This window comes from Onychostruthus taczanowskii, unplaced genomic scaffold (assembly GCF_017590055.1).
Source record: "Onychostruthus taczanowskii isolate IOZ18803 unplaced genomic scaffold, ASM1759005v1 scaffold20, whole genome shotgun sequence".
In the NCBI taxonomy this organism is placed as follows: Eukaryota; Metazoa; Chordata; class Aves; order Passeriformes; family Passeridae; genus Onychostruthus; species Onychostruthus taczanowskii.
The window spans coordinates 9,509,654-9,522,897 of NW_024499240.1; the positions used below are offsets into that span (position 1 = coordinate 9,509,654).

Consider the following 13,244-nt stretch of genomic DNA (forward strand, 5'->3'; position numbering starts at 1 on the left):
AAAAAGAGCACAGCCCCCCTGTTTTCTTCTGCTGATCCTGGCACTTGACACATCCTCTCAGTTGCAATTTTTTTTTTTTTTTTTGTTCTTCAGCCTTGGTCATCCATATGTTAGCAAAGCAAAGATCCCACTTATAACTGTGACTTCAAGAATTTATACAGAGCCAAACAGAGTCTGACTTGGTACTGACCAGAGTTTCACTGCATGTGAAGCTTTGACTTGTGCTTAGAGCCTAGTGTTAAAAATAAGCAAAGCAAAATAAAAAATTGTGGAAATAAATGTTGTGTTTTCTCTTCCCACTGAACTTTTTTGGAGCTTAACAGCAGATTGAAAATTAAGAAATCAATGGCTTCTAAATAAGTCATTGGAAGGATGATTTTTCCTTGCTTTTAACAACCATCTATACACACACATTTTCCCTTACATTACCACAGTTCTCTAGAGAAGAATTTCTATATAATATTTTGTCAGAATCCATTTTCAGTAGTTTGTTCTTTAAACTATATTAAAAAGGTAATTTTTGTAATGTTAATGTGAAATTGTTTTTTAGTGTTGCATTAGAAAGTGTAAATCAGTGTGCTCTATGAAAATGAAGGAAGTTGTCTTATTATCTATCTCCAACACCCTTACTTTCCATAAGTCTTTATGCACAGGAGTGATTTAGGCTGTGCATAAATGTACTGTAAAAACTACAGCCATGGGAATTGTATGCAAACACATGAAAGTGTGGCTTGTTTTAACCTGAAGCAACATGAAATTGAATCATATGAATATATAGCGTTTTTGTTGGGTATCAATTCAGGCGAAGTACTGTGTAGATTTATATTTGAGGATGTTGGTATAATAACCCATGACCACTATCCCAAGGTGCTGCTTAATTCCCTCTTCTTTTCCCCTTCAAAGGCAAAACCCCATAAATTTTAACTGATTAAGCTCTATAGCCTGAAGAAATGGATATGTCCTTTACTTGATTTTAAATGTGAGTGAAATATTGTTTGCTGAAACATCATTAGACATACTTGGAGTCCCTTAACCTTGGGGCAAATTTATTAAAATATCAGGCAGCTTACTTATTTAGGAATAATTAGCAAGTCAATGTGCAAGGTGTACGGTATGGAGTATTCTGCAAGGAAGCCAATATTTAACTAACTGCTAGTTTCTTAGTGAAGGGATGCATTCAATTACAGTTGATACTTTTAAAATGCCTCAAAATGAAGGGAAACTTGTGTCCCATATCCAGAAGGATGTGGAAAATGCAATCAGGATGCTATTATCTGCTTCATGGTTTGCTCTGAAGCAGCTTATTTTTACTCTGAATGTAATTTCTGTAAACTGAAATAAATATCTCAAAACATAGGCAAATGAGGACCAGACAGAGCAAATGAAGATCAGTCTTTCAAGCAATGTTTGGATTCAGATATAATTGAAAGAATACATTTGGGAGGTCCCTAGTGAGAGTTAAGGTATTAGTGGGACAAAAAGTAGTTTGGTATTTTAAAGTCATTGTTTTGTTAACCATGTTGTATGTATGGAATAGATTTATTTGTTTGCTTTGACTTGAAACCAAGTTCAGAACTGCATTTAGGAGCTAGTTAGGTTTGTTAGAGCATTAATGAAGAAATGGACAAGACCGATCAGAATTTTAAGAGTCTTTTCAATGTTACCAGCTTAGTAATTTAAAAATCATCTTTGGAAGAGAGATTTTTCAAGAACAAAAATATTATGGGTTAAGGAAAAACTATCACTTATGACTGTGATTATATTTGGTATCAAGGGCCAAAAGAGATTTTAACATTATTCTAACTTACGTCATGAGTAGCTTTCTAGTACTGTCAGATTAGATGTATATTTTCTGAGGCTCTCTGCAGAATCAATTTTTACAGATGAACACAATGCCATTTTCGTAGCTTAAATTACTTTCAAATTTCTGTTTGTAACATCTGTAATTCAGGAATGAAACAAAATCGTTTCTTAAGTGATAGGGATGCTGTTAACCGAATTGAAATGAGACTGAAATTAGGTTTTTTCTGTATGAAAAGAGAGGCATTTAACAAGGCAATTTTGTTACTCACTTATACACCAAATCAGTGCTGTTGAGGGGACAGTGAGTTGTGGCATAAAAGGCAAAAGTGGGCAAAGAGAATACCAACTGTTTGGACTGGTTTTGTAGAAATCACCTAGGACTCAAGGAAGTTTGTTTTGGAGCAGACTGGGAGCGTTGTACGAGTTGTGATGGTGACACAGCTGAGAACATGGTAACACATGCTTGAGGTGGTATTTTTTTAGGCTGCTTTAGTGTAACTTTGAGTGGATCTGTTAATACAGTTAGATTATTAAAGTATTAGGGAGAGAAAGTAGCAATTAAGTTAATGTATAGCTGCTATAAGAAAGTAAAGATGATAATGAAGTAACTTTTAAGAACACTGGTATAAATATGTTGTCTAAACTTTGTCTTAAATCTGTTCCCTATCAATGTTTTCAGTCAGTGAATGACAGATTACATTAGGAACTTGCAGTTTAACCCTAGGAATTTGGAAGAAGTGTTAATGACATGTGGAAGACGTGCAGCGGGGGAGTTTTAGCCTAGTGTGGTTTCTCTGGAACAGAGGTGAGAGAGGATTAGAAAAGACAACAAAAGTGTAGAAGAAGCCACGATGGCCTCAATTAACAGTGTGACCTTCAAGAACGAGTAGTTATGGCATTACAAGAAAGTGAAGAAATTTGTATCACACTGGCTGGGAAATTGTAAAACAATGGTTTTTTCTGCCAGCAGAAAAACTTTCATTTAAAGCTAAATGTGCTCAGTGGACAGCCTCAACTGTACTTCTGGTTCTTCAACAAGTAGTAGTAATAGCAAATGCAAGCTTAAGCATTTTCATTCTCATGTGCTGACATACGAGATATATCCCTTGGGGATCTTCTCTGAATACAATTGAATTGAAGTGTTACATCAGTTCTAACAAAATTGTTCTGAAAAATCTAATTAGAGAAAACCTTGTACAGGAGAGAAAAAGAATTCAGAATCATGGTTTGGATGTGATTTATTCCTGTTTTTAGATGTGCTGAACAGGGCATCTCAAATGTTGTGTTAGATGTCATTTTGGAAAAGGTTTACCTTTCTTTTTTATTTCCTACTTCATAAGTATAATTTTTCCTTGGCCCTTGTGCAAGCTTTTTGGTAGTCTCTGTGCTTTTCAACACACTGAAGTGAGCAGAAATCTATTAAGGGCTCCTAAAACTTCAAGAGTGAGTAGCTGGTGGATATCTAGGTCTCCCCAGAAAAATGCTCTTATGTGGAAGAAAGGTGAGGAGAGGGAATTACTGAACAAAAATACTTGAAGCCAGTGCAAGTTTACCCTTCCTGATACACACGTTTTGTCGCTAGTGTAGATTTTAACCTGTCGTCTTTGTACGTAGCACTTCAGGGCAAGCTTAGAACAGGAAGCAGCATTTTCTAAGTGGCGGCTGGGAGACAACTGACACCATTTCTCCAAGTGATTTATGCCACTGCTAGATGGGGAAACACTTCACCCAGAAAATAAAACCAGCAGGAGAATTATGTCCCTGGCACTATCGCTGACTAAAACTAATTGATGATGCACTGTCTTCATTATGATGAAAGGGCTGAGTAAGGATAGAGTTCACTAGGAAAAAACAGTGACCCATTTGAGGCTTTGCTTTCTTGTCATATGTTTATGCCATTGAGTCTGATGGATTCTAAAAAGTGTGGAAGCATCATTTTTGTATATAGTTAGGGAATACAGCCCTTGTGAATTGATTAGTGTACAATAAGAAATTTATTTTTGGGTTCCTATTAACTAACAAAGGTATTTGTTAGGAAGTTTGTTTTCTGTGAAATTCTTTTGTGTTTCAGTGTCTTATGTTATTATTCCCCATTAATTGTAATTTTAATCCTTGTTTGCTTCTTTTCTGAGCACAGAACTGCAGCTGGTCTTCAAAGGTACGTGTCAGTTTGTCCAGCAGAAACACGTGACTTTCACATGTTTAGAAGATTTTTTAGTATCTCTTAGTCAATGTGCAAAACTGGTCCTTCACAAAAGAGTCACTTAAGTTGAATAGCAGAAGCTTGTGTCTTGTGAGTGGTAGTAACTCTTTGATTTAGGGAAAAAGAATGCAATGGTTCAGCAATTGAACTGGGCAGAAGGAGGGAAATTGGTTATGACAATTGGAAGCAGCATTGATTTGTGCTTCTCTAAACCACATTTTGGAACTAGATTGTTAGCCTGTGTGTAAGCCTGGACTGGATTTGATGCAAACTTCGAGAAGTACAGAAGGTTGTTGTGTACTAAACCACTGGAAGTCATGCAATTCAAATGAAATGGCTACCTTGGCTACCTTGAGCAGGGCACAGAAATGGCAGTCAAAACATTTATGTAGAAGGACACAAAGGCACATTGGGTGCTTTTACTGTTGCTAAACAATAAGATCTATTTTCTTGAAGCAAACCAGCACTCCAGAGTATTACCATAGGAAATACTAAAAAACTCATGATGTAAAGAGATGGAATTTCTTACTCTCTATAGTGGTTGTTGATACAGGCTTTTTTGAAAAAAAGTATCAATTATTAGCTATCAGCTGGGCAGATTTGTTTGGTTTAGTAATATTCCTTCTTTCGTAATCTGTGGTCTTGCTAGGCCCCCAAATATCCATGTTTTTATTAAGTAGCTGCAGAACTTCTTTCATCTTTTATTTCAGCAATTACTTTGACTACTGACAGTGAATGCATAACTGGCTTCTGTGGTGAAAATGTGGTTCCTAAATAATAGATGTAACTTTAAAAGAGCTGGCATGATTTCCATGGACAAACATTAATAACTTCATGAACTTACAAATCCCTGGAGTTCCAGGGACATTTCAAAATGTGAAGTATTTGATTCACAAGTAAAGGAGAAGTTGCTTCTTTTGTCTGAATCCATCCCAGGTTTTTGTTTGAGTTTTTTCTTTGGAGTCCCAAATTAGGTGGTTTCTATATTTTGAGATGTTATGCATTTAATAATTCTAGCTCAAGAATATGCAGTAATTCTAGTGTCTTCATAAAAATTTTTACTTGTGCATTCCCAAGTGTGATCTTCTTGAGCCGAAATATTTCAGTTATTTGCCAAGTAATTACTTTTTGATGTTGCAATATAAAAATAATTAGAATTCCTTTTGCTTGAGTTTTAAGAGTAGGTGGTATTTTTTTTTCTTGTTTAAAATCTTACAGGTGATTTTCTACAAAGACAGACCAAAACTAGTAGAATCTTAGGAAAGAAATTTCCTCTTACTTCTTGCCTTTTTTCAAGAACTAGAGAAAGACTTTTTTTTTTTTTTTTAATGTGCAAACACATAACTGAATGTGTTCGCATCAATTTTGAGCAATGTGCAAAGAAGTGGTTTCAAATGATACTTTGTGGAACAGCATGTCCCATGTACTTTCTAAATGAAATCTTTAGTTACAAAGTTTTCAACCTTGGCATACAAAGTATTTATCTTCTGTTAGCCTTTTTCTGTTTTTGATGGTTTTTTTTTTTTCCTGTGGTCTTCTCCTTATTTCCAGAGGAAACAAGGGAAGCAATGGGGTTCTTATCCAATGGACTTTCCTGGGCTACTTCTGTTCAGTCAAATGAAAGATGGCCAGCCTAAAAGGCCCTGCCTAAGCATAATAACCCATGAAATGAAAACTACCCTGTGGATGTGTGCACGTCTTTTGCTCAAAGTTTGATATAGAACTTTAATATTTGCATTTCCCAGGATTTGTACATGTGTGTGCTTAAACTCATAATGCTAACCCTGTATTTTGGTAAGATTATTTTTCATTTTTTAATCATTTTATTCTTCTTTTTTCCCTCCAGTATTAAAATCTAATTTTTGTGTGAGAAGCTGGTGTGTAAAGTATGATTAAGTTAAATGGATTTATCCCTTTTAATAATGGAAAACTTAGTTTCAGGCAAACCAAGTCATCAGCATAGCTTTAAAAAAATACTGTGAACCTTGGGTTTTGTCTTTTTTTAAAAGTTCTTATGTACTGTAACATTACCTGCTTTAAGTAATTATCATACATTATACTGGTTGCCACTAGTGACTGCTATAATTAAGGCTGTGAATCCATTCCCATTATAATCCCTTGTTTTCATGCAATCATAACTTGTCAAAACACTAACCTTTAGGACCTAAGTTTTCCACAGCTGTTTTGCTTAGAGAGAAATTTAGGAGGAGGGAGCAGGAAAAGGAGTTTGAACTATCCTCGTGGTAAATCCTTGTCCAGTCATTTTGCATTATAGGCTCAAACTGCATAGCAAGGAGTTCGATAGTTTATCATTTCCAGGGACAAAAAAAAAAGTTGAAAGATCAAGTACTTGAGTTTTAGTCGCACTTCTAATTTTGACTAGTCTCATTGCCATTTTGTTTAGCAGAATCTACATCTCTAATTTTGCTACAAGCAAAATTAGTCTTCCTTTATTAGCACCTACATCCCATAAAAACCATACATTATGTCAATTTGCTGATAATCAGGAGGCAAGTAGGTCACAGAAGTAGAGAAGAGATACAGTGGTCATTTGTGGATTCATGACTCCAGTTGTGAATCCCAGTCCTGAATCTGATGTTGATTTTTGAGGGTAAAAGCTTACCTAAATGTGAAATGGGGAGGCAATATAAGAAAATATTTACTGTGATTATTTTCTCCTGAACGAGAGTAACCACTGTACTGCTGTTTCCTAGGTAGAAAATAACAGTTTCTGGTATGATGGCAGCTAACCCTCTGTCTAAACTTTTTGTAGTGACCGCTGTACAGAGCTTGTTTAAGTTTGCATTTCTGGAATTTTTGGTATGACTTGACAATTTATTTTATCATATAAAGAGATTATGTTTTAAGGTGAGTTATAAGGGAGTGCTTGGGCAGGCAGAGTTGAAGGATAAGCTTTCAACCCTAACATTCATTTCCTGTTCTTGTTTTATCATCCCTAACATTACATTTACTGCTGTTTCTTTGCATGGAATTCATTTTAAGAAATAGTGATTGGTTCTTCCCCTCAGCCCTCCAGGAGAATATTTTAATTAGTTTCTTGAGATATATGACAATAAACTGAAGTTACTGAACAGAACTTCCAATTCCTGTTACATTCAGAATTTGGTCCTCCACTACTGTCTGCAAACTGTTGTTACTGCAAGCATCTTTCTTTATAAGATGTTGTGAAATACTACAAAGTTACAAGTTATAGACAAAATAAAATATAAAATACAAAAAAAATGCATAAGCCTTTAAAACTATCGGGGTTTGGGAGACCTTGTTATCTGCAGAGGTCCTGTGAGTCGGTGAGACGTCTTGCAGATGGGAAGCTTTCCACATCTGGATTCTTTTTACAATTAAGTCTTTGATCTGATAATGTTACAACTCTCCTATGCCCTGTGATTTGTCTGGCAAGATGAGTTATTTACAAGTGCAATTGCTTTTCTGACAACTCAGTTTTGAGTGTGTAAGTTTTGAGGTCCTGATCTGTAATCCACAAGGACTGCTGGTAGACCTTTTATTGGTTTCAGAGGGCTTTGATTCAGCTATTTGGACTTTGAAGCACCCCATGTGGATTAGGTAAAGAAAGGCTTTTTTCAGATTATTATAATTTAAAGATTCAGGATACTGTGTCTGAAATAATTTGACAGTGTTTCAAAGGCTTGTGAATTTAAATAAGTTTCTGATCTTTGTGTCTTTTCTTTTATTTCTCCAGTGGCAGATGAAAGCAAAGTTGGTTTGTTGGCCGGACACAAATTGGGTAAGCTGTCCTCCTATTTTGGAGAAAAAGTCAGCAACTTGAAAGTAGTATGGGCAGTAAATGGAATCAGCTTCCACAAACTGTGGTGACAAAGACACTTGCAAATTGAGGCATTACTTTGTAAGCACTGACTGCAAGTTGAACGATGATGAATTAGGGGTTGCTCTTAGCCAGGCAGTGTATGTGGGCAAGTCATTCTCAGGAAGAACTGTAACTTTATTTATTGTACAGGTGTTGTAAATTCAAGAAAATGCAGTTTCAAATAAGTAGAAGTGCATTCTTATGGACTGTAGAGGCTTAAACAATATACGCTTTGAGAAATACAAGTATTTCTTTGCTTTTTCTTCTTGCTCAGAGTTACACTTCAATTACCAGGAATACTGAAGACAAAGCTAAAAAAATGTACACAGTGAAAACAAAAATGTTACAGCTTTTCCTTTTGTTGTACTTGTGCAGGAGAAAACATTTGTTTTTTCTGAAACTTTTCAGGTGATAATAATAAAAAGCAATAAAAAAACTTCTAAGGCAATGTCACATAAGATTGTAATTTTTCATGAGCTGTGGGTAAGCTGACATGAGAAACTTTAAACTTCCTAGAAAACTTCAGCTATTCAGCAGTATCTTCTGATGTTAGAAAATCCTGAAGTTTCAGACTGCCCCTTTGTAGCACATTGTACACTGCCCGTTCCCACTCCATGGATAGGTCTAAGAAGCTGCAAATGGAGGGCAGCTGTGAGATTCCTGATTGTTTATGGTATTCTTTCTCTGTACAGCTGGGTGTCCTTCTTTAGTTCTCTGGTGTGGATTTTCCTTATCTGCAGACCTTTTCCTGAACTTAGTAGACAAATTCTTTTAAAATTTTTTTGGCATCTTTCCTAAGCCTGTGAAGTTCTTGGATTCTCTTTCTGAATCAGGGAATAGTTCATATGTCTTGTAATATTATCACTCCTGGGAAGAAAAAAATTCTTTCAACTTTCTCTTTTGGGAATGTGAAAGCTTCAAAGAAATGATCTTGTCAACTCGAAGAAGCTGAGGGTGTTGCCCTTGGGCTTTTCCCTGTTCAGAAAAATTACTACAAACGTTGCAACATCATGCAGTTTACCAAAGATCAATGGCATTCACTGCTATCAAAGAATATTGAGGGGTAAAATTATAGCTCTTTGGCAGTCAATTGTTTTAGGTACATTAAGCTTTATAATATAATTTTTAGTAGCATTTGATCTTTCTTCTGCACACTTCTGCAGATTCTTCAAAACTGACTTTGAAAAGTTTTCTGTTTGAAGACACCTACAAATTTTATATGAACATGTGGACCTATGTTTATTGAATTTTGACTTGTTTGCTTTACTTATTCCTCACTGATCTCTTACATATACCTAAGGTCTTTTTTCATAAACTGAAATCAGTGGCAACAACCCATGGAATAGATACAAAGATTCCTTAAGTTGTTTCCCTTTTTCCCTGTATGAGTAAAATAGTTTAGCTAACTTCTGAGACAGTTGATGTGTAAATTATTTTTATTGGTCCTATCCTCTTTAAATACTGTTTCAATACCATTGAAAAACATTTCTCCTGCTCTCTGTTCCGTTTCCTAATGCTTCATAAAGGAAAATCAAGCTGCAATTTTGATTTCCACATTTTTCCATTGAAAGATTTAATTTCAAGGTCTGTTCAAGAACATGGTGTTCTTTTTCTCTGGTCCCTTTTTACTCTATGCTTTCTGGAAATATATGTCATATGTGTAATTGTCTGGCATTTAGTCCCACCACAGAACTTCTGTTTTCACATCATTCATTGTGCTGCCTTCCTGTAGGTACCTTAAGAATGTTAAAAGGAGACATTGCAGCTTCTTGTGCTGCAAGCAAACCACAGTTTCTCATTACAGAATGGAGAGTTTCCATCCTATTCTAGGCTTCAGGAAACTAAGCGTATTTCTCTACAGAATTAATTATCACCTACTAACAATCAATGCAATTATCCTATCTCTCCTTCAACATGACTTGTTCTATAAAATACACAGCTGAGTAATTCTCTCTAGGGAAATATCCTTTCTGTTTCTTCTGGGGCAGTGGCTCTTCAAGCATTTAGTCTCAGCTCTTGGAACAGCTACTTTATTCCTCACATATTACATGTTACTGAGCAGCAGCAGCAGGAGTTAGAGGCGTGCATTAATTTCAAAAAGTGTTATCACAATTCTCTGTAAGACTGAGGCATTAGAAGGATCTGTAGCTCTAGCCCCATCTGTTGTTTTGTATGTTGCACCCACAAGCAGTAGTTCCTTTCCCCCTCACCACCCTATTTAAAGAGTAGATTTGGTTTTTAGAAGTATGTCTGGACATATCCTGAGCTTGTAAGCATGTTCTGTGGAAAGGTGGCTGAAGCTTTGTTCCAAATACATACATGACCCTTACAGAAATCTACCTGTGAATTCTGGTTCTCATACCTGGCCTGTATTTCATCCTACTGGTTGGAAGACCCCTGCTGTGCTTGCAGGTGTTCTTTGTATTGAAAAGACTAAGAATACTATTGAAAATGTTTTCCACAATGCCATCAGCAAAAGCAATGGAGTGCTGTATTGATGCAGCCTCCTGGTCCTTTTCTGGAAAAACAACCAACAGATTTCAGAGTGCATGAGTGTGTGTGTGTAAGACAACTTCTCTGAATCCTCTAGGAAAGAATTTGTCCTCTGTAACCTTCCTGCCTTCCTGTGTGCTCAGCAATGGTATGCCAATACCAATGACGAGAATGAGAAGCAGACAAGTGGTACCTCTGTTGTAAAGCAGAGAAGATCCTTGAAAATTCACAAAGATGAAAAATAAAAGAAGCTTTAGCTTAGTTTTTCATAAACTCCTAGCTTTTTGTAAAAGCAATTCTAGGACAGTTAAGAGAATATCCTTTATAAAGAAGGGCAAGAATTGCATATCAAATATAACCTGATTTATATCAAATAATGAAATTGAGTACTGAATTTTTTGCAACTTTTTTTTTTCTAAAATTCATTTTTGTGCTCTGATTTACTGCTCAGAACACTTTTTAGTATGTATTGACTGTCTGCTGAGGTCTCTGCTGACACAGCTCTTTCAGATGATGCAGTGCTGGAGAAAAGCTGATGAGTCTTTCTTTATGAGCTCTGACATATTAATTAGCAAAATGGTCAAAAAGCTTTCCTATTTTTATTTTAATGTCACTAGACCATGCTTTTGGCTGGGGTTGTGTTTCAAGACAGTTTTGAAACAAGATGAGTAAGATCTTATTTTCTTGCTGGCTGCTATGTGAGGAACATGTGCCTGGGCTATGGCTTAGTACCAGCAAGTGAGTGCTAGTGGATAGTTGTATTACCAAGCTGAATTTGAATTAAGGCTATGTGGTTAAACCACAGCATATGGCAAGAGATAGGGTTAGGACTTGAGTAGGAAAAGGCCCATTGGGATAGTTGAAGGATGCTTCTGGTCTAGCTCTGACCTTTACTGTTAATTTTGCTGCCAGTGTAGCTCCCACATGGCTGTTCAGCCTGTAGGTAGGGTTGCTGTTCTGGGAAAGAAGGCCTGGAGAGGCAGCTGTGCAGCTAAATCCTGCAAGGGCAGCCTGTCCTGGGGCCTGAGTGCCATCCCAGCTGTACTGCCTCGTGTGTGGTGACTGAGTTGTGGTTAAACTGCAATTCAGATGGAAAGTGGAGGTAGTTTGGAATAATTTGGGTTAAAGGTCTTGGTGTATTTCTGCATGCTTTAATGCTAGGATGTATTCTGCATTAAGGGCATTTTACTTAGTTTTTGTTAAAGCTAAGTGTGAGCTATTGGAACACCAGGAAAATCCAGTGGTTTATGCACAAGAGGCTTCCTTTTAATCAAGGAATCTGGTGGGGGATAATAGTGGATTTAGAAAAGACTACAGAAAGCTTAGTGCATGCTGCTGGGCTTGTTTGAGGTTGGTGCCATTATAGCAAGTTTCATTTGCAGGTAACACAATTATGTCGAAGAAGTGGATAGGGAAGTGCTGTTCTCCTCTCCTTATGCCAGACTTCATAATTTTATTAAATAAGCCTTCTTGCTGCTGTAGATGTCATTAAAGCTCACCTGTTCAAGGGGAGCATTGGGTTTAGTACTGAGTTCATAAGGATTTATACAGTAACTTGGTCCACAGTAGAAAAGACTCATGTAAATGGCTGAGCTGCCTGACATATGCAGTGAAGTGCCTGTCCAAACAGGGGCCTTGCTACTAACTGAAAGTGTGTATCATATGGAATCTGACCCATCCCTTTGCATTTCTGAGAGGAGAAAATGTTGATTTTAGTTTATTTTATTTCTCTGTGAAAATAATAATGTAATACTTGGCTTCTTGCAAATGTGAAGAGGATTTGTCTACTTCACAGCGTGCAGTATACCTCAGCAACAGCAGTGTGGCATGACCTGTGTGTCTTGGCATGGATACTGGGTATAAGCAAACTGTGGTGTCGCTGGAAGCTGTGCAGTGTGATTTTTTCCCTTCATTGAGCCCATGTGATGCTGGGTGCCATTTCAATGTGACTGGCACAAAAACAAACACAAGTACCTTTCTACGATGCTTCAGTTCACTGTTACCCACAAGTTGTGCCTCTGTAAGCTTTGAATCATTAAGCTGTGGGTTATGTTTGATGTTTTATTGTGGGGAATGTTTTTGCAAGATTTTTCACTTTCCCCGTTATATTCAGTTGGGCATCTCTCCTGAATGATTATATTCTTGTGGCAGTGTTGTTGTTCATGTTATTATCATCATCATCAACTTTGATTATGATTCTCCAAGCCAAATGTTGCTTTGAACTTACAGTTCCAAATAAATTCTCATCTGAGAATATGTATCAGTTCATGCAGCTGAGAAGCAAAAAGTAAGGTTCCTTTTTTCCTGCAGGTCACTTATGGAGTGAATGTTTTCTCCTTTATTTATGTCTGGCAAAGTACAAAGTCAAAGATGTTACATTGAATGTGTTATATTGTTGGGGTTTAAAACAATTTCTAGTCCAAAAATTAAAACACTCAGCTTTTGTTGAATCCCTTGCTGCTGTGGTTTTTTTCTTTTCTTCAAGCACAACTTGTTTAGTGAACCTAGGAGGATACATTAGCTTTCTTAATGCAAATATGACTTTGTTACCCTTTCAAAATGGACTTAATTTTTAAAACATGTATAATAGTGTTATATATTATGTTATATGTTTTTGTAACTATTGTCGTTGGTTAGAGCTGGGAAGGAATGGGGAGGCTTGATTAATGTTACCAGTTGCACAAAAATTGTATATATTTGTGCATGAGAAGTTTGCTTTGCGACTGATTCAAGAAAGGGAGGTCTGGACACTTGCAGTTCTAAGTTTCAAACCATTATTCTAAATTAACAGAACTTACTGTATTGTTGAATTTTAGTAAAAAGCAGTCTGTAAGTCAAAATCTCTTCTGAATGTCAGTCTGGGGGTCTTTACAGTCCCCCATGCCTGCCAGGTTTATGTGG

The 13,244-nt window shown here is 36.5% G+C and overlaps 1 protein-coding gene across 7 annotated transcripts in view; it reads left to right on the top strand.

Moving 5' to 3' along the window:
• The window catches only part of PARD3B (par-3 family cell polarity regulator beta), a 394,903-nt gene that overhangs the window by 220,524 nt on the left and 161,135 nt on the right, over positions 1-13,244 (top strand). For 4 of the 7 annotated variants that reach the window (XM_041403270.1, XM_041403276.1, XM_041403274.1 and 1 more), the window contains 2 exons: positions 3,941-3,961; positions 7,725-7,769. The exons of 1 other annotated variant lie outside the window; for it this stretch is intronic. In XM_041403270.1, coding sequence (XP_041259204.1) covers positions 3,941-3,961; positions 7,725-7,769 — 66 coding nt within the window. The remainder of the gene's footprint in view (positions 1-3,940; positions 3,962-7,724; positions 7,770-13,244) is intronic. 2 more of the 7 variants (XM_041403272.1, XM_041403271.1) reach the window with 2 other exon arrangements.